The sequence below is a fragment of the Macaca fascicularis genome, chromosome 2, assembly GCF_037993035.2.
Source record: "Macaca fascicularis isolate 582-1 chromosome 2, T2T-MFA8v1.1".
In the NCBI taxonomy this organism is placed as follows: Eukaryota; Metazoa; Chordata; class Mammalia; order Primates; family Cercopithecidae; genus Macaca; species Macaca fascicularis.
In genome coordinates, this window is record NC_088376.1 from 108,436,337 (window position 1) to 108,458,317 (window position 21,981).

Consider the following 21,981-nt stretch of genomic DNA (forward strand, 5'->3'; position numbering starts at 1 on the left):
GATCCAATTTGTGATAAACTCACCCACTCTCATCGTAGAATATACATTTCTCCCTTTCATCTTCCTACTTTGGCCCACATTATCTGTCTACCTCCTTCATTTTGTTTCTCCCAAGAAGGACTGATGTAAATTGGATTTTCAGAAACTCCCTCCCTCATGCCCCTCTGGTCTCTGCATCTAGAATACTGGAGTCAGAGGATCTACTCTCTCTAGGGTCCTTCCTCTCCCAGGCAGGTCTTATGGTACAGTGTACACTGTGGTGTTGCCTCTGTCAGTCTGTCCTTCATTTCTGTGACCAGATCTCCAACAGGACATGTTCTAAAGAAGTGTGGTAGGAACTGGCCCATTTCAAACTTTGCGCCGTGATTTTTCTACATGTCACCCCACTGGGGCTTTTGTGATCAGTTTTATAATGAAGAGTGGATCTGGATTGAATCTTAGTTTTGCTACAGTGTTTCCATCAGTCATTCCATAAACATTGATTGAGCATGTACTATGTGTCAGGCAATGTTCTAGGCATTTGTAGGAAAGCGGGAGAGAGCAGTTGGAGCAGTGGACATTGTGTTCATTTCAGTTGCAGTCCTCCCTAACGTTTTACAGATCTATAGCAACTAATTTTTTTTTTCTTTTTTTTTTTTTTTTTTTTTTGAGACGGAGTCTGGCTCTGTCGCCCAGGCTGGAGTGCAGTGGCCGGATCTCAGCTCACTGCAAGCTCCGCCTCCCGGGTTCACGCCATTCTCCGGCCTCAGCCTCCCAAGTAGCTGGGACTACAGGCGCCCGCCACCTCGCCCGGCTAGTTTTTTGTATTTCTTAATAGAGACGGGGTTTCACCGTGTTAGCCAGGATGGTTTCGATCTCCTGACCTCGTGATCCGCCCGTCTCGGCCTCCCAAAGTGCTGGGATTACAGGCTTGAGCCACCGCGCCCGGCCCTAATTTTTTTTTTCAATTCAAAGAAGCAGTGGGAAACCCGTCTCCTGCTCTCCCCCATGAGATGTGTATCTTTTTTTCTGAATGAGCAGCTGGGGACATAGCCCAGGCAAGTGAGGAGGCTTAAGCACCAGGAATGTCCCCTGGGTCATTACTCATGGGCATTAGGTGCCCCCAGGAGAGAATGGGGAAACGATGCCTCCTGCCTCTCCCAGCATGTGAGGAGGGTTAATGTAACAGGATGTTGAAAGTCCTTTGCAAACAGAAGCACTATATTGTGATAGGGCCTCAATATTGTCTTCTCAGACTGTCAAGTCATTCCTATCCCAAGGATCTGGGACAGTTTTTATGCATATTTCATTTTTTCTAAAACACTTACCTTTCATATACCTTCGGTTTTATTCCTGCATCTTAGAAAGATAACTCCAGAATGACTGAAGAGAACATGGTCCACCAAGGTGGCATGTTCAGAAATGGCCATTCCCAGAGTTCCCCTGGGAGGCTGATTTTCAAAGGAGAAGTTCTCCCCAAAGAGCAACAGAATTGAGATCTGTCTCTTAAGGGAGATTTGAAGTCCTCTTGGCATAATGGCCATTATTGCCCTGGATGAAAAGGAAACATTTTAGAGATGCCCAAAGTACTTAACAGTCCTCTATCAATTGCTTAAAGAGTAAACGGAGACCTTTTATAAGAAACAGACCAGTGTCTTGGCAGTTTGCAAACAGGATGAGGAAATCTTTTTTTTTTTTCCTTCCTGAAGCTTCTGATCTGAGAAGCTGAAGACACCACATCTGAATTCACAAAGTTTCTTTTGTTTACCATAATACTGTCCTATCTAGATGAGGGTGGTAGCTGCTTGCCTGGGGAAATTTTGAGTATTTGGAGCCACTGATACTCTTTCTAGACGAAAGACTCAAGGGTTCCTTTGTTGGTGAACAGTAAAAGAGCAGAATATCATCAAACAGGCACACTGGCTCACTTCTGTATTCCCAGCACTTTGGGAGGCCAAAGCGGACAGATCACCTGAAGTCGGGAGACCAGCCTGGCCAACATGGTAAAACTCTGTCTCTACTAAAAAATACAAAAAATTAGCCGGGCGTGGTGGCACATGCCTATAATCCCAGCTACTCAGGATGGACTGGGGCAGGAGAATGGCTTGAACCTGGGAGGTGGAGGTTGCAGTGAGCTGAGATTGTGCCACAGCACTCCTGCCTGGGCGACAGAGTGAGACTCTGTCTCAAAAAAAAAAAAAGAAAGAAAAGAAAAGGAAAGGAGGGAGGGAGGGAAGGGAAGGAAGGGAAGGAAGGAAGACAGATCACCAAACAGCAAGCTCCTTGGTGGTGCTCATGTTGGAGACGTAATTTCACCATCCTCAAAAATGACCCAACAGGCAACAGCTTGGATGGATCTTATGAGAATATGCTGATTGAAAGAAGCGAATCACTAAAGCAATCTACCATATTATTCCATTTATATGACAGTCCTGAGATAACACAATTGTAGAGATGGAGAACATATTCATGGTTGCCATGGGTTAGGAGTTGGAGATGGTGGCTCTTAACTGTGTTAACTGGTGGTGGTTACATGAAGCTACACATGGTTATGCTAAGCTACACACACACACACACACACACACACACACTAGTTATTAAACTGATGGAATCCAAATAAGCTCTATGGATTGCATTCATGTCAACTTGCTGGTTTTGATATTGTGATATAATCATGCCAGCTGTGACCATTGGAGGAGGCTGGGTGAAGGGTACACAGGACTTCCTGAACATTTCTTTGTAACTTCCTGTGAATCTATAATTATTGCAGAATAAAGGATTTTTTTAATTGCCTTTCTAAACTCATAAGTCTTGAGTGTTGAGATTCTAATTCTGGAAAATAGTATAGACCATGAGAGAGGAAGGAAGGGAGGAAGGAATTCATTTCTAATGGAAAGTTTTATTTTTTGTTTTTATTTATTTATTTTTTGAGACAGGGTCTCACTCTGTTGCCCAGGCTGAGTGCAGTGGCATGATCACGGCTCACTGCAACCTCAACCTCTCAGGCTCAGGTGATCCTCCCGCCTCAGCCTCCTGAGGAACTGGGACATAGGCGTGTGCCACCACATCTGGCTAATTTTTTATTTTTTTGTAGAGACAAGGGCCGAGGCTAGTCTCGAACTCCTGGGCTTAAGCGATCCCTCCACCTCAGCCTCTCAAAGTGCTGGGATTATAGGTGTGAGCCACCACAGCTGGCCTGAAGGTTTTAACACCCACACGTACACACACACCTAACCAGATCCAACCATTCATCTTACTACTGTCTGAGGCAGGCATTCCTTCTGCTGCGTGTGGCAGAGTGCGTGCAGTGTGCCTGCAGGAGCACTCGGAGCCCTGGCTGGCCTGCCCTCAGGGCACTGCTCCCAGGGAGTGAACTCACTCTGTATGTGCCCAGCTTCTGAAGAACAGTGCCTACAACCATCTGCAGAAAATCTGTCCAGTTTCCAGTGTGCCTGTCTGGGCTTCTTAAAGCAAAGCAAAACCTAAGTTTTAAATTGAAAAGCATGTCTATACGTGTTTTGTAAAATATTCAACGTTACTAGAAAGTGTGTCCTAATCTGTCACTCAGTTGCTTCCCAGAGAACCTTTGTCACCAATGCTATGTTTAATCTGACACAAGAATGTGATGGATGGATGTGACATGTCTACCTTTATACAGGTGTTAACATCCTGTACAAACATTTTTTGCTCTTACTGTGCTTTAGAGTAGTTCTGTATCAACAATATTCCATTCTTTTTTAACAGAGATAGGGTGTCCTAACCAATGAATGTAGTGATGGGCATTTGGGTGATAGTCCTTCTTTTGCTCTGTGTGTGTGTCTGTCTGTCTGTCTGTCTGTCTCTGTCTGTCTTTGTGTGCCTCTTTGAGATTAGTCCCTTTTCTAAAATACAAGTTATTTAAAAGAAGTAAGATCTCCTTAACATTTCTGTTTCTCTGGCCATTTTTATAGTTCTACAGTGACTTTTCCTTCTTGATATTTGCCTCTGGTGTCTGACTGATGATCTCCAAGTAATCCATCAACACCTTAATTTTGAGAGCACAGTGGGGAGAGCCTATATCTCCCTTAGGGATTCTGAAGGAATTCTCCCTCTTGAGGTGTCAGTCCACAACTCTATTTTTCTTCATAAAATAATTTGGGATGACTTTCTTCATAGCTTTTTATAAAAAGTGGCTGTGAAGTGTAGCTATTGTGTTTTGCTCTCTATACGCTGTACTCATTAACTTCAACAAAATTATAAACGTAAAAATCACATAGAAGTATGTGTGATAATTACAGGGGAGAACAAGATACCCACTGATGCTCTGATAGTTCTTTATACATGAAATGTGTGTGCTGTGCAGATGTTGCTATTTCAAAATAATGTCAATGAAATTATTTCTCTGGATAAAGGATAAAGCAAAGTGGCCTCACTTCCTATTCACGTCCTTGGAATTGCCAAGGCTAGACGAGGCACAGCAGGGATCAGACGCCGCAGAGTTCCCGAATCTTCCCCCCTGGTGTGTCTGTGAGTGCAGGGGTGGGGAGATGAGGTGGAGGCAGGCCTGAAGATGGCCACCAGGAGAGGACTGCCATCCACAGAAGCCATGATCCCTCTGGGGTGCCCTGGTGACATGGGAGCGTCACCACCTCTCAGTGGGGAGAGGAGGCTTGTTTCAGTTATTCTGCGGGAAAGTCTGCAACAGCAGCTCTCCCAGAGGAGGGGAAGAAAGGGGGTGGGCTGTGGGCTGTAGCCAACCTTGTCAGGTAGGCTTGCGTGCCAGGGCCTTGCCACTTCCCAGCCTGTGTTTGGACTTTCCCCATGTGTGTCCTGAAGGCCAGCTCTCCACCTGACCTCTCCCCTTGGCATTACAACGTAAAGGAATCATTGTATTTTCCACGCAAGTGTTAGGTATTTTTTACTTCCCTAAAACGAGCAAGGAGGCAAAAACACTACATAAAACCCAGGGTCCTGAGTTTCTGTTCCTCAGTGCTGAACAGGATGGCCCCACTCCCATCTATATGGAAATGTTGGCGGGGGCCCAGGCTGCTATAAATAAGCATCCTGACTGCTCCAGGAAGGCTGGGCTTCCTCATTTTTTTTTTTAAATGGAATTTGTAACAGCTTCTGCCCAGAACATTTGTGTCCAAGGTCCTTTCATCTCCCAGGCATCCTGTACAACTGCCATACGGAGGTTTTGGAAATCTTCCCACTGCAGCTGGGTCACAGGACAAGCCACACAGGGCCAGCTCACTAAAAGAAGTGATGAGCTCTCTTCTGTGACCTCCATCTCATGTTCACATGTGAGTTTTAATAGGATTCCATCTGAACAAGCAGGAATCTCCTTTCTCCTTCTGCCAAAAGGCACATCTGTTAGACACAGAATAGGTTCATTAGTAAGCGCAACAGCCTCGGGCCACAGGAGCCATCTGGGCAGCAGGAATCTGTCTTTCATACCACATGATCCTCAGCTCCTAAGGAGTCTTCACTTCCCTCAGGCTGACTGGCAACACAGGGTTACAGCAGGAGTGCCAGGTCGTAAAACATGGAAAGCTACAACAAGTAAAGCTGTGGCACTGGCACAAGAACCAAAACAGGTCAACAGAACAGACTGGACTGGTGGAGAGTGCAAGTCAGAGCAGTCGGTGGAACTCTCAGCTCCAGTCCACAACAAGATGAGGAGCTTGTGCCAGCTCATAAGTCAGCTGTGTCACCGAAGACACCATTGAGTTCGGCTACCGTTTTTTTCCTCTCAATGAAGGAGGCGACGTGTTGATTTACATTCTGGCCCAAGTTCTTTACCTTATGGCAAACAGGCACTTTGAGTAGCTCAGACGTGAACAGTTTTTGAAACAGTCCCTGGTATAATACATCTTGAAAGAAAAATCACAAACCAATAGGGAAGGGAAGATGTATTCAACAAATTGGGTTTGGAAAGTTGACCATGTTGTTTTCTTTTAATAATGTTTTTTCACAGTAAACACAAAATAAATTACTAATAGATTTGAAAGTTAAATGGAGAAGAAAATGAAATCATGAAAAGAAACTAAAAGAAAACTGATCTCACAGGACGAAAAAATGTTATTTTAAAATATTTTTTCAAATTAAAAAGTAATAAAACATCCTTTGTAGAAAATCTATAACATAGTATTTTAAAAAGAAAGACAAGGCTGGGCGCGGTGGCTTATGCCTGTAATTTATATAAAATATATATTATATATAAATTATATATATATATAATTGTGATATATATATATATAAAAAATTGTGTGTCATTTTTGCCGTGAAATATCATTTTAAAACATGGGAAAAAGAACATACAAAATCATATTTACAACATGATCTTGTGGTGGTGGTGTTTTGTAGAGTTGGTTTATATATACAAATAGTTATTACATACATTAAATTACTATCTTTTAAAATAAGTTTAAAATGCTATCTGGGGCTGGGTGCAGTGGCTCACGCCTGTAATCCCAGCACTTCAGGAGGCGGAGGCAGGTGGATCACCTGAGGTCAGGAGTTCGAGACCAGCCTGGCCAACATGATGAAACCCCATCTCTACTAAAAATACAAAAAATTAGCCAGGCTTGTCGGTGGGCACCTGTAACCCCAGCTACTCGGGAGGCTGAGGCAGGAGAATCACTTGAACCTGGGAGGCAGAGGTTGCAGTGAGCCGAGATTGTGCCACTGCACTCCAGCCTGGGCAATGAGCAAAACTCCATCTCTAAAAAAAAAGTTAAAAATGCTATCTGGGTGAACACGATGTTTATTTTTATATTTTGGACCTTTCCAAATTTTCTGCAAGGAGCGTGTACACTACATTTGTCATCAAGGAAGATAAAACAAAAAGTTGTCATTCACAACCGAGTATTATTGGAGCTGGTTTTGGTGGAATTGTCTCCCTCTGTCACAGACTCAGCTTCAGCCCATACCCTGAGCCATGGACCTATCCCTCTAATGCATTGTTCTAGTCTCAGGGCTAATAACAAGGGAGAGGTGTCGAAGGGCCAGTTCCACCACCAGTGGAAAAGCTATTCCCAGGTGAGGACTACAGCTACCAGGGCACTGCTCCAGAATGGGCATGCTGGCCATATTCACTTGCCCGCTTCTGCCCAGGGATCTATTTTTCTGTGGTGTGTATTCCCTGTACCTTTGGGGGCATCTCTTATACTCATGAAATCAGCAGAGGCTTGCATCTATCTATCTACCTACCTACCTACCTACCTACCTACCTACCTACCTATCTGTCTATGAGACAGGGTCTTGCTCTGTCACCGATTGGACTACAGTGGGGGAATCATAGCTCACTACAGCCTCAAACTCCTGGGCTCAAGCAGTCTTCTTGCCTCAGCCTCCCAAGTACCTGGGATTAGAGGCATGAGCCACCATGCTGGTGAATTTTTTTTTTTTTTAACAGATGGGGTCTCACTGTGTTCCCCAGCCTTATCTTAAACTCCTGGCCTCAAGCGGTCCTCCCATCTTGGCCTCCCAAAGTGCTGAGATTACAGCAGAGGCTTTGAAGTCAAAGCTTTCCCTGCTAGGATGAGCCCTAGTTAAAGTCCTGGAGCACTGGCCACTGCAGCTGCACTTGGACAGCTGGCCCTCTGCTACCCTTAGTGCCACCTCTACTTGGGGGCTGCGGCACGAAGCACTCTGGGAAACGGGGCTTGAGACGGTTTCATTCCTCAGTGTTTCCTCATGTTTGGCCCACCCTGAGCCAAGGAAAGCTCCTTCCATTCCAGTAATCAGAGGGCTCCACTCCCGAGAGGAAGTTTGCGGGAAGGTTAGGATCCCGCTGCACATGGTGAGGAGTGTCCTGCCATTCACTGCATCCTGGCTCCAGTAATTGTGAGTAAAAGAACAGGTTGGGAGGCCTTCTCAGACTATAGAATGCGTAGGCGAGATAGCTAGCGAATGCCGCTCCATACTTTGGAATCAGCTCTCAAAGGCACAAAGGCATTCCTTCACCAGCAGAACTTCAGGGAGATGCCATTCACACCAGCAGCCTGTGTCTCCACATGCACACTTCAGAATGGCATAGCCACCCATCTTCACAGCCCTGCGCGCCGTCTGTGAACAACAAGAGCTCCCCAGCAACCTGGGATTCTAAACCAGGCCAAAGTGCTGAGCGCCCGGCAGGCTGTGCTCTGTGGGGGCGGAAGCTTTGGTCCTGCTCTCCTAAGCCTCCCTGTTCTTAGAGTGACCCCACCCTTCTGTGCCTTGGCATTACAGGCCTGGCGCTGGTGCCAAGGAAGCTCTGTGCCCACTACTCCTGGGACGCCAGTGTGCTGCTCCAGGCATGGCCTGCCGTGGACCCGGAGTTCCTGCAGCCGCCGGAGATCATCCAGATGGCAGTTCTGGTAAGTATCTCCTCTCAACCCCAGAGCCCGGCAGTCCCTGCCCTGCTGGTGGCCCCTAAACACGGTGGTGGTTTTGAGAGGTCTATTAGCAGGCCTTTCTGGCTCACTCAGCTCAGCCCTCAGCCACACCTTGTGACCGGAAGGCCCAAGGCCTGTCTCTCCTTTGCCAGTACCCTCAGTTCTGGGGTGTGGTGACCTACAAAACTGTGAGCATGTGAGCATAAAACTCTCATGGCCCTCAAGGGCTTGGAAAGAGGAGTCATAAACCTGGCCCGACTTATAGGCTCTCATTGTTTTTCCAACTGAGGACCGTGTTTCAGTCGCTCTCAATTTCACTCGGGTGCTCTTGGGGGCTTTTGGGGGCTGGGGAAGGGTGACAGTGAGGTGAGTGGCTATGCAGTAATACCTGTGAAACATAATTCAGAAAGTTTCCATACTTTTTTTTTTTTTTTTTGGTAAATTAGGTAATTTTAAGTACATAAGAGGAGTTTATTGTTTAAACCTTTTCTAAGAGCAAGTAACCCCCTTATAGTTTATCCTATATGTGATTTTTCTATGTTTATTTAATGTGTTAAATGAGACACATTTATGATGAGTATCTCTTAAATATGCTGATGTGTCTGAAGAAACAAAGAGGACAGGGAGTGGACGTTGAACTACATGTCTCCCCGGAACCACACATGGGGCCAGGTAATTCACATTCAAAATGATCATTTCACTCTCATCACCCTATAAAGTGGGTGTTGCCATTCTCATTTTTTCAATTGAGGACTGAGGCTCAGTGAAGTTGGTCCGCCTTGCCCAGGTTTATTCGTTTATTCACAGATGCTTATCAAGTCTGACTCTACGACAGGCAGAGTGCTCTGGGGATACAAAATCAAGATAGGACAGACAGGTTCCCTGCCCTCACGGAGCTTAAAGCATAGTAGGAGAGAGAGGGAAGAATAAAAAGGAAAGAGGAACATAAATAAAATGACTGCAAATTGTGGAAAGTGCCCTGAACAAACCCACCTAGGGGCTGAGGGAGGGCATAGCCCCACAGAGGTTGGCCAGCCAGGCCCTGGCCCCTCTGCACCTGTGCAGGCCCAGCAGGAAGGTGGAGGTTTGGAAAAACAATACTTTGCCGAGGAGACCAGGCTCTTTCACAGCCCCCTTGTCTCCGCACCAACTCTCCTGGCACTGTGTTCTCTGCCACCCCACCCCAAAGGGAGAGGAGGTGAGAGTGCCCTGGCAGGCTTCTTCCAAAAATCTTCAAAACCAAAACCATCCTTGTGGCATAGAGGAAATTTCTTTTTATTATTATTATTATTATTATTATTATTATTATTTAATAGAGACATGGCCTCACTCTGTTGCCTGGGCTGGTCTCAAGCTCCTGGGCTCAAGCAGTCTTCTTGCCTCAGTCTCCCAAATTGCTGGGATTAGAGACATGAGCCACCACACCCAACCCAGAATTTTTTTTTTTTTTTTTTTTGAGACAGAGTCTCACTCTGTCGCCCAAGCTGGAGTGCAGTGGCACAATCTTGGCTCACTACAACCTCCGCCTCAAGCAATTCTCCTGCCTCAGCCTCCCAGTTAGCTGAGATTACAGGCATGTGCTACCATGCCCAGCTAATATTTGTATTTTTAGTAGAGATGGAGTTTCATCATGTTGGCCAGGCTGGTTTCAAACTCCTGACCTCAAGTGATCTGCCCGCCTCAGCCTCCCAAAGTGCTGGGATTACAGGCGGGAGCCACCACACCCGGCCCCAGCCCAGAAATTGCTTTAATTTGAGTAATGTTTATGATAAATAAATATCTCATGCATCCCTAAGAACTTGTCCTCAGCCCAGTTGAGAAATGCTAACTTGAGAAAAAGGGAGGGCTTCAGTCTATGAAAATATCTTTCTATCTAAATTACCACTGCAGAAAAGCAATTGAGTTTTGATCATTGGTAAAATAATTTTATATAATCATTGAAATGCAAACCTAAAATTAAAAGCATGTGTAAGACTCTCTGCAAGTGTCCCCAGCTTGAGAACCCGGGCTGGGTCGGCCCCGCGCCAGCAGCAAAGACTTCTGTGAAGGCCCGGGTTCTCACTCCGTGTGATCTCACTTCGTGCCCTGGCCAGAAGCATGCTGCAAGCACAGTTCAGTGTCATTCAGTTCCCTTGTGCCCGTGTTCTTTGTGCCTGTGACATGCTGGGCTCTGCCCACACCAGGGATACAGAGACAAGAGCTACCGCCTTATCACTTTGGAACAAAGGTCTGGGGGCACATGAGCTGTCACACACAGTTTATGTAAGGGCTTGGAAGTCGGGCCATCCTGGGTATAAGTCTCAGTTTTACAACATAGTTAACACCTCTAAGCCTCAGTTTCCTGAGTTATAAAATGGAGGCACGCACAGCGCCTGCCTTATCCGGCTATTGAGAGAATTAGGTGGGATAATGCCAGGAAGTGCTTAGCTTGCTTCTGGATGCACTAATGACAAAATCCTCTTAACACAGAGTGAGCCCCGACCCACTTCCCAGGTGTGAGCTTATTTACTAAGCACAGTGGCTCTGTGAGGCAGGCTTGTTGTTGTCCCCATTTCACAGACAGGCAGATGTGTGACTGACCCTGTCTTACAGGCAAGGAAATGGTGGCAGGATGGGGCTGAATAACTCACTGATGGTCACACAGCTAGTCCAGAATCTACTCTGTGAATGGTGACTGCCGCTAGCATCAGTGTTGCCACTTCTGGCAGTTGGAGAATCAGAAAATGCATCGTGAGGAAAAGGAGAGGCGGCTTTGGCTTTGAAAGAGAAGCAGCCGCTCCCCAGTGGAGAGAAGGGTGCCGCAATACCAGGAGCAAACACAGGAGGCAGGCCCACAGAGACCCGGGCTGAGCCAGGGAGGGGCTGGAGCAGAGGGCACAGGGCAGTGCTGGAAACAGGGCTAAAGGTGGGGAGTGTCCCCTCCTCGGAGGCCAGACTCCACCCCTCAGAGGACAGGGGGCTGTCAGGGTGTGTGAGCAGGAGAGAGAGGGGCTGTGTCAGGTCATCCCCTCTCTACTGCTGCCTGGGGTGCAGCCTAGGTGGACAAGTGACTTCACTTCATGTGCCTCAGCTTCCCCATCTGTAAAATGGGATGGGATATTCATGCATTGACTCAGGTTCATGCAAGTGAATTGCATAGTTCAGTGCTTGGCAGAGTGCGAGCGCAGCAAATGGAAGCTTGTATTGTTATCAGCCATTCCAAGGCTACCTCATGATGGTGACAGGTGATGGAGTCGAGTGGGAGGAACACCTGTGGCCTGGGCCCTGTCTGACAGGTGTCAAAAAAGTCCAGGAGAGTCATGATTAGGCCCTTTCCAAAGATGGAGGTGCAAGAGCCCCACAGCATAGCAGCCTCTGTTTGAAGTGATATCAATGTGCTTATTCCTCTTTGGGCCCCTGAAGCCCAGGCTCAGTGTTGAGTCCCAGCCTGACTTCTCTGCCCGTCTCATTGGCACTTTATGCCAGAGACAGGGGGAGCACGATCGGCACCTACTCACCCTGAAGGGACTGCCTTGGTAAGGCAACTCAGGGGAGGCCTGGGGAGCCAGAGCCGTGTGAGGGTGCCCGAGGCAGCATGGGAAAGACTCAGAGCACCATGGCCACATCCAGAGATGACATGCCCTGCCCCCAAAGCCCCAGCTGTGGACAAGAATGACTCAGGTCCCTTGGACAGGCTGTCACCAGTGATGACTTAGGACCAGCCTGCCCGGCTCCGGCAAAGCACAGGAAGCTCGAAGGGTTTAGAAATGGGTCATTGTTGTGCTGAGGCCATGCGTCAAAGAGGACATCCCACAGCCAGCTCCTTCTATCCTGGCCACCACTCTTGACAAAGGCAGAGGGAGTACGGCCTAGTGAGCTGGTCCCTTTACACAGGTTATTTTACCTCCTTTACTCCAGAATCTGGAGAATTCTGTCCTTAAGAAAAACTAAGCTCAAGATCCCACAGCTTGTAAGACCAGGCCTAAGAGTCAAACCTGAGTCTGCCCACATGAGACCACCATGCTCCCCCTCGCCCAGCACCCCCTCTGTGGGTGGTGACCCAAAGGAGATATTGGCCTGGGCTGCTCTTCCATAGGAGGAAAAACATGATTCACTGACAACTGCATGTCCTGAGAATTCCCTGCTGGGGACCCCAGGACTTCACTAGGGGCATGGCTCTTGTGTGACAGGTGGAAGCTCTCTTCCAGGGTCTCAGTCCAGCCCAGCATGTGGCCTTGAAAGAAGGCAGCTTCTAATGACTCAGAAACACCAGGGCAGAGGGGCCACAGTCCTTCACACCACACACGTAGTTCCCCAGCTTCAGAATGTTTTAAAACCCTGCAGCATGGAGCCTCACGCTTTCAAAACAATATTTCATAATATGCCAGGACTGCGTGTTTTATTTATATCCTCTCCCTGTTTCCTAGGCTAATGGAGACAGTAAAAATGCCACCAAGTTCTCCAGAAATCTGAAAAAAAGGAAGTGGGTGATTAGGGGACATTTGATAATGTGCTTTGGTTGAAACTCGAGAAATTATTCCTAGTAACTTTTCCTAAGACCGTGACTATATTTTCCAGTGAAAAACAAGAGTTAGTGAAAGAAATGTGTGTAGATTTCGGAGCAATGGGATTGAGGATTTGGAAGCATGACTGTTCAGAAGCTGAACCACGTGGTCATCTTCCCTCATTGAATCAATATTCGGTGAATACCCACCTGTGTCTGGAACTGTACTGACCCATGTTAAGGGAGAAAGAGTGATTAATGCCACACGATGTGGGTCTGATTTCTAAGTCGTCACACTTGAGCGCCCCCTTCTGGAGCCAGTCAGCAGAGAAGTTTGACTGTGTCCCCTGTGAAACCGTCAACTGTTTGGTCCACTTGAGACCTAGGTAAAATCTGAGGGGACAGCTCGCTCTAGCCTGGATCTGAACTTACACTTGAGCCCCGATGACAGAATAATCCCTTTCTGCCTGGAAATGGCCCAAGCCATCTCATGCTGAGAATTTTTGACATAATCTCTACCACAGCTGTGTATGAGAGCAGTGCTCAGAAAATGCAAGGCAGTCCTCACTCCACCTACGGGCACTCACATGCAGTCTCAGTGTCTGTCTCTTTCTGCAGGTCTAGGTGTTAATCCTATTCAGCTGGTTGCATTTTACCCTGTGGGAAGCAGGGTGCTGACTTCCTCCTTTCTCCACCTCTATTGCCTTCCCCTAAACAAATGCAGCCACGCCCTTTGCAGGCAGGAGGTTTGGTATTGGGCCGCCTGCCACTCTGAGGATGTTCCTCATTGTTTGTCTTGGCGTTTCTCCTTCTCAGATCAACAATAAAGCTTGTGGCAAAATTCCTGTGCCCCAACAAGTTGCCCAGGACCAGGACAAAGTCCACGAATTTGTTCTCCAAAGTGAGCTGGGTGTCAAGCTTTTGCAAGGGCGAAGCATCAAGAAGTCCTTCCTCTCCCCAAGAACTGCCCTCATCAACTTCCTGGTGCAAGATTGACAGCCAGGAGGCTGCAGCTACCACGCAGGGCCTCTGAGGAACCTCCTTCCAGGCCTGGGATGAGGGGGCGACGTCTGCTTCCCAGGGGAAGGGAAAAGACAAATGTCTGGGCTGTTGACCTCAGTCCCGTGGCAGACTGCAGTCAACAGTGTGCCTCTGCAGTGGGGCCTGGTGCGGGGGCGAAGGTGAGCTGAGCAACGGAGAAATATGAGCTACTGAGGAGGGTGTCGGACAGCCTGCCCCTCACCCCCCACCCACACTGCAGGGGGAGGAGGCCATCTGATCCCATAGGAAGCCCTCAGAGACACTGCTGGGTGGGAGCAGGAAGGAGCACAGTGCCCCTTGGGCAGCCAGGAAGCCTGCGGATCTGGGAAATGGCTCCGCCTTAGGCGCTCCTCGGGAATTTGAGGTCAGCCTGAGGAACTGCAGGACTCAGGTGCAGTGTGCCAGCCACTTGGAACTAGCTAACTGAGCCTCCAGATGGTGGTGAAGGGTCTCTTTGCCTTCAGGCTGGATGAGGAAGCCATTTAGGAAATGTTCAAATAACCAATATGTGGAGATGGACACAGGGATTTTCTAAAGGTGCTTTGAATCAAAAGGCAGGCAGTGCTGGTTCCTCCACCTCTGTCCCCGCCACGTCCCAGCTCTGTCATGCAGGCCTGTCCTCCCCAACCCCAGCTGGACATGCCTCCCAGGCCTGCTATGGTTCTGACACACACGATCCCAGGCAAAGCACCACTTCCTCACATGAATGAGGAGCAGCAAGTCATGACCGCTCCCCTGGGTATACAATTTGCTGTGTAGTGAAGTGGAACCAGGCTTCAGGCTGCTCATCCCCAACCTCAGAGCCCCACCGCAGCCCAGTAGGGATGCAGCAGGCCCCGGAGGGCTCATGTGGGCCCCAGATGGCAATGCCACCATTATTGATTTGACCCCAGAGCCAGTTATTAGGAAGAGCAAGCTCACCACAGAGGAGTGGAACTGAGGCCCCCCAGGTGTTGCCTTCAGTGTCCAAGCCACAGCAGTCTGGCTGTTGGGAAGACAGCCAGGAATGGGCTCATGTCATTGGCACATTAGGCTAATCCTTGTTTTATGTGAAGTCAGCAATTAAGTGTTCCCACTAGAACTGGTCTAAGCCACTGATTAATATTTAAGGAAGGAAGGTGGGGGAGAATCTAGCCATTTTGTAATGCCAGAAATCTGTATTTGTTATCTGATGCCATTTTTTCTGAAGTAGCCTCAGATGTGGTCCCCGTGCAGTTCAGCAGTTAACAGATGACTTTTTTAGTGTAATAAAATGTTTATCATCTGTGACTTCAGGACATATGTGTGATCTTGGAATATCTACCATATTCCAATTTCAGAGTTAATGACAAACAGATTGAGGTATTCCATCATCATCAGAAGCATTGGCTGTGTGTCTGACTCCACATGGAATGCTATAAAGTGGGATACATGTGGTTCTTCTTGTTCCAGAACTTACAGTCCATGGTAGACAACACTGATACAGGCACACTAGCAACAGCAATTAAGTCACTGGTTCTCAGGCCTAATACTCTGCCTAGTCCTCATGCCCAGATATTCCCATTTAATTGGTCCACGGTGTGGCTTAAGCATCAGGAATCTTTAAAACTACAAGTGATTCTAATGGGCAGCAAAGTTTGAGAACCACTGGATACACTGATGCACTTGAACCATCATTTCTATCTAGTTCTTCCTCTTCCTAATCTTCAGCTTAGCGGGGTAAGTGTGGTCCAGGACCAAGAGTAGGACCAAAAGGGAAGACGGGGACCAGAAGTCTGGAGTGCTAGAGCTGACTTGAATGTACTCAGTCTCATTGCACATGGCAGTGAATATGGATTAAATATAAGCCCATGAAAATACTTGATACAAGGAGGAGTGAGTGTTTTTGCTTGATTATCTTGTTCTTTCTTAGGGTAAGCTAAGTGGTCTTGAACAAGATGAGGGAAGGGAGCCCTTTATTTGCACATGATCTGAGCAGAGCAGTGGGCCAGTAAAGCCTCCAGGCTGCTAGACTGACCAGCTGGCTGACACCAGCATGACTCTGGAGAAATTGCTCCTAGAGGATAAAGCTTTTGCAAACAAGAGCTCATCAGTACATACTAACAGTATGGGTAATGGAACAACTGGACAGAAAACTCTGACCCCTGGGAGTGGGGTGGTGGGGAATAATCTCAGCCATTTATTGACTGTCTTATTGAGGTCAGAAACTGGACTCAGCAGGTTCACTTATATTATTATCTTATTTAATTCCCACAAAAACTCTAGAGGGAAGGAATTATTCTCTCATAAAAGAAGGAACCCAGGCTCTGAGGTTCAATAATTAGCTCGGTTTTCACGGCTAATAAGTAGGAGAGCCGGGATCCAAGCCCACATCTTCTGGCCTCCACATTTGCCTCCCCGCCATGTCTACCAGTCCCCTCACCTAATTGTCCGTGTTGCTTGATGTGCATGGACAGGTGAGATGGCTCCCAAAACCCCTGGCATTTTGAGCAGAGTATGGCTGGGGCTTCCCTCCTGGAAAGCCAGTAAACCTGGGAAATCACAGAGGTGGTGTCCTCTCTACAGGGGCAGTGGTGGGTGAGAGGCCAAGAGCATGTGGTTAGTTCCAGAGAACTGGGGGGAAAGGTTGTCCAGCAAGTGGAAGATGTAGACTCGTGGGCGGGTATCAGGGTTATTTCTATGGGGCAATAAGAGAACACAGTTTGTGCCCAGGGAGAGTGGTGCTCCATGGCAAATGCTACCACAATAGGAGCCAGCTGTCTGCCTAAGAAAATTGATCTCTAAGACCCTAAAACAATTAGTGAGCTGGGAAACAGCACAGGCATATTTCATCCCAGCCTAAATGCACACCTTCAGGGGATTGGCTTTGAAAAGCAGGGTACATGCAGTCAATGGAAGGCGAGGCAACCAGCAACAGATGGTTTTTTAAAAACATGTAGCCTGGAAATTTTCTCATGAATCAAGGAAGATACATGCACAATGCAATCCTGACCTTTTTTTTTTTTTTTTTTTCAATGCTTACAAAGAAAATTGAAAGCAGGAAATTTGCTTGCATATCATAGGCTGAGACTCCTACAAGTTATTTTTTCCTTCTGTCTACTTTTTTGCATTTTCTCATTTTTATTGGCCATGAAGTTATTTCAGTAATACTTCATGAGGCAAAACATCAAAATGTACAATTTTGTGAAGCTGTAAATGAGCTAAGAACTTGTTTCCCTTGATTTTTCTTTTCTTCTCCCAGGCAGGATATCTAGCTGCCTCTGAGGATGTATTCTAGGTAGGAAAACATGCTCCTTTCCTTGTATGAAGTGGAATCCAAAGAACAAAAAGCAGCCCCCATGAAGTTCCTGCTCACGCAGTTGCTTAGTCTGGGTAGGTGTGGGGAGCTCACTTTCTTGTATCTCAGCCTTAGGCTCTTGCAACCTTAGCACAGAAGAACAGAAGGGCAACGTTCCCCTAATGGAACTCTCTTGCTTACTTGCTGACAGATTCAAGGTTGTGGATAGGAGGCATTATCACCTCCTTTTGCAGATAACGAAACTTGAGACCATAACAGTAAGTGATGATGTATCTTGACCCCCAATCTGTGCTCATTCAACTTAGAGCACCCCCTCCCCGTACTACCACCAGGCAAAGTGTAGTGCAGGAGGTAAACTCTCTTTCTTTTTTGTTTTTTTTTTTTTGAGACAGAGTCTCACTTCATCACCCAGGCTGGAGTGCAGTGGTGCGATCTCAGCTCACTACAACCTCTGCCTCAGGGGTTCAAGTGATTCTCATGCCTTAGCCACCTGAGTAGTTGGGATTACAGGCACGGACCACCACACCCAGCTAATTTAGGAGGTAAACTTTCTTAACTGGCGGGCCCAGCTGGACTGCATAAGTCAAGGAAAGACAGAGGGGTAGACGAAAAGAGTTTTCCCTCCTCTTTCTTCCTGTGAGAAGAGCAAGCAGAAAACAGCAGTCTCGTGGGCTGGGTCCCTGCCTGACAGAGGTGGGTGGCTAAAGGCTCTCATCCAAGCTGATGAGCTTGGAGAAAGGAATCTGGGGTGACCAACAACCAGCAAGTAGGGAAATCCCCCGAGGGTGGGTGGGTAGTTGGTGACAGTGCTGGTAGGGAGGGGAGAGCCTGGAGCAGCCACGGAAAGGCCAGTCCTGTACGCAGAGGCCTCAGATCCAAGGGTGGGCCCAGTGACCTCACTCCAGGCCTCCATTGCCCTCCCTCGGCCTGTCCACGTGAGGGGCTGGAGGCAGCTGTGCAGCGATAATGAGGCCCTGGAGGGGAGGTGGTGATCAGGACTGCTGGAATCCAGTGCCGGATGACTCATCTCCCTGTGCCTTAAGTCCTAAACTTGAATTTCAGTTCTTATTCAGCCTGTGGAAGAGCACATCTAAGACAGACACCCTGTATACAGGAGCCATGGGCTGCAATCCCCCGACATTACAATAGTATCTATCATTTCTGAGGACTCATTATGGGCCAGGTCCTGTTCTAAGTGCTTTACCACATAAGGAGCCTTGTCCAAGACCACACACAAGAAGGTGGCAGAGCCGTGATCCCACTCTGCTCCACCTCGCTGGTTCCCAAAGACCTTTGTGCAAAGCCAGCCCTCGAACCTCCTGAATTTTCCCAGATGGTCCTTATTTATAGCTTTCTCCCCAGTTGTTCCCCAAATGCCCTAGAGCCTGCCGAAACCACACTTCCTCATGTGTGTCTGGGAAGGTTGGCTCACTGTGGGCACACACCTGGTTGAATGCATACCTGAAGTTCTGAGGCACCCAGTTCAGCATGTGGGGTCGGCTCTCTCTCAGCCTGGGACTGACCGCCCCCAGGGAGCCATCACCCCTGGCAGACAGAGCCTCCTTTGGACACCATCCCTGGGACCTAGAAGCCGGGAAGCCATCTTTGCTCAACTCCACCTACTGTGAGGAAAATTCCATGGCAGATGGGAGAGGGGAGACCTGTTCTAGACCTCCCCGGTGATAAGCACTCCTTGGCACCACAGCAGCCCCATCTGTGTCTTCCACAGATCATCCTTTCCACAAACAATAGAAAAGCCCCATCTGGGATTAATTAAGGAGGGCTCAGCCCTGGTCCCGTCCAAGGGAGGCCTCACCCACCACATCTGTGCTGCATACTCATGGCTGCCCTCAGAACTCAGAGGAGAACTAGATCTTAGGGGAGGGGTTCCCCTTCCTCAGGCACTGCCGCGGGGGTGTAGAAAGGAATCATGTGTCCTTTACACGGTGAGATCCATAGAGGGAGCAGGCACCCAAAGATTATGCCATTCATTGGGTCCAGTTTGTCAGTCATCAGGGCCAGAGTGGGCCAGAGGGGCTTTGTCAGGTGAACTCAGACTCATTGTCTGTGCACAAGAGGGCAGCTGCTGCACACAGATAGGCTGAGAGCTGCGACGAGGGAACCTAAAGCAAGTGTCGCCGGATATCCCCATTATTAGTTATCAACTAACTCTTAGTTGTCAGTTAACATCATAGTTTCCAGGAAATATTTTAGTTTTCTATTAATATTTTAACTACTAGCATCAGAGGCATCAGCAAATATCTAAGTCATCAGTAAACATCTCAGATGTCAGTTTCCCTCTGAGTGAATGTAGTAGACCTCTTAGTCATCATTTACTTCATTATTACTGGTGATACCTTAATTATGCACTAATAATTAGTGGCTGCTAATATCTCGCCTACCAATCATCTTCAGCAATCAACATGTTTTAATTATCAGCTGATAATTGTCAGCTGATAATTCATGTAGCCATAACAAGTAAACCCCCAAATGTCAGTGGTCTGATCCAGCAAACTTTATGTCTCATTCCCATGAGTCTAATCCTCTGGAGAAGGGAACAGGGGAGGGGGTTCTGTTCCTTTCAGTTCCAGCTTGACGGAGGGTTCGTGCAGACTCCACCGTCTTCAGCTCTTGGCTTTCATGGTTGCCCTGGACATCAAATCTAGCCCACAGATAAGGGGGAGGGAGGTGGAGTGTCACAGGGGCTTTGGCCAGGTCTGGAAGCACTGTACGTCACTTCTGCCCACTTCCTCTTGGCTAGAATTCAGCCATGTGCCTTAGCCAATTGCTAGAGGCTGGGTAGCCACTTCCTAGCAGCAACTCTGTAGGAGGGAAGGGGAGCCTGATCTTGGAGGGCAGCTGGCCGCCTCTGCCACATGGACAAATTTTGTTTTCAAATTGTTGCTGGTCAGTGTACACCTAAGTTACCTTCTAAGTATCTCAGGTGTCTGCTGACACCTTGTTTTGCAGCTACTCCTGAGTCACAGCTGTTTGCCTTCTAAATCTGTGACATAGATTTAGAAGAATCTCCACTTCTAAAATAGTGGAGCAATCAGACTTTTGTTACCTGCCAAACTGGGATGTTGCCTGCCAAACTGGGATGGCGCCTGCCCCTTGCTCTAGACTTTGCATGGAGATGTGTGAAGTCACGGACATGCTTTGTGCCATTTTATAAAATACCAGGTTTACTCCGAGGGTTTGTTTATTGGTCCCCATTTCTTCCCACCCTCCTTCTGTGAGGCTCACACATTGGTTTGTGAGACAGTTTGGAGTATTTTGGTTTAGGGGGTGTTGGGACATTTTGAAAGGTAGAGAAAGTCAGGCTTCCTAGATGCCCTTCAGGAAACCTGGGAAATTCTCCAGATTACTGCTCCTAAAAGGTCATGGCTGCTCATTCAGGGTGGAAATGTGACACTTCCCCAGATGCCTCACTGTGCTCTGGTCCAGGAGACTCACACCTCACCCCAACACACACACACACCCCACCCCACCCCCCCACACACACTACATACACCACACACCACCTACACCACACCAGACACATGCACACGTATACACCACATACCACACATTCATACACACCACAAAACTCAGGGCCTGCTTTGGGGGAAGGTAATTTATTTTTGCCTGACAGAAGAACGTGCCTCACATCATGTGGCTGTGGAGGTGGGGAGGGCAATTTAGTCTTGAGAGTTCATCAGAGTCACAGCTGTTAGGGAAGTGCCCGGGCCTGGGGCCAAGGTGGACGGTGAAACAGGAAGGCTGCCCCCATTTCCACATGTGCTCACATGGGGCTCCCCCACCTGAGGCCTCCAACTACAGGTGCGCCGCTGCCCCGACTGCACCCACCTTTGGTGGGAGTCTTTTGTATGATTAATAAAAAGCATAGTAATAATAATCATATGTAATGGCCATGGTGTATTGTCACTTTTTCTTTTTTCTTTTTTTTTAAGACAGGGTCTCACTGTCACCCAGGCTGGAGTGCAGTGTCATGACACTGCAGCCTCAACCTCCCAGGCTCAAGCAATCCTCCTGCCTCAGCCTCCCTAAGAGCTGGGACCATAGGCATGCACAAGCACACCCCGATAATTTTTTGAATTTTTGTACAGACAGGGATGTACTCCCTTTGTGCCACAGATTGAACTTGACAGATGGCCCACAGGGTTAGAGGGGGCTTTCAGGAACCTGTCTGGGCTCTATTGTTTATGAACCACAAGATCTTGGCAGGTTCCTTAACTTCTCTGTGCCTCTGTTTCCTCATCTGTGAAATGGAGAGAATGGCTCCAACCTCTGCCTTGTTGTGAGGGTGCACTGAAGCACTGTGTGTGTAACAGATTCAGGACAGCGCAGGGCACACAGTGAGGGCGCTACTCTTCGGTCAGCCAGCGCTCTTAGGAGGTCGTGCTTCGTCCCATGGAACCCTCACCAGCCACGTGTGAGGAGCGTGAGGAGCGCTCCACTTCACAGATGAGGAAACAGGTTTGGCAATATCAGGTAACCTGCCTGAGGCCACCTGGCCTCGCCTCTGCGCAGGCAGAAGCCCCACCCTGGCCTGGGAGAGCCTGGGAACCAGTGCCGCATCCTGATGGGGATGGGGACAGGGAAGAGGCAGCCTCCCGCCCTCCAATGCCCTGAGGAACAGCCTCCAGAGGAAGAGGAGTTGCCGGTCTCCCTGGCCTGCCAGGAAAAGGTGAGTCCTGAGGCAGTCCTGTGGGGAGCACTGGCTACCCAGGGAGGGAGGGAGGAGGAGGTCAGAGGCCTGGTCTTGATTCTCATGGGCTTCCCTTCCTGCCGCTCTTCCTTTTCCTGTGGCCACTCAAGACTGCGGGTTCCAGCCTGGGCAA

General features: G+C 48.2%; 1 protein-coding gene across 4 annotated transcripts in view; it reads left to right on the forward strand.

The window, feature by feature from the left end:
* Positions 1 to 21,049, forward strand: part of LARS2 (leucyl-tRNA synthetase 2, mitochondrial) — a 170,197-nt gene extending 149,148 nt beyond the window's left edge. For all 4 annotated transcript variants that reach the window (XM_005546878.5, XM_005546879.5, XM_005546877.5 and 1 more), the window contains 2 exons: positions 8,191 to 8,318; positions 13,636 to 21,049. In XM_005546878.5, coding sequence (XP_005546935.3) covers positions 8,191 to 8,318; positions 13,636 to 13,815 — 308 coding nt within the window. In that variant the 3' untranslated portion in view covers positions 13,816 to 21,049. The remainder of the gene's footprint in view (positions 1 to 8,190; positions 8,319 to 13,635) is intronic.
* The last annotated feature ends 932 nt before the right edge of the window (positions 21,050 to 21,981 follow it).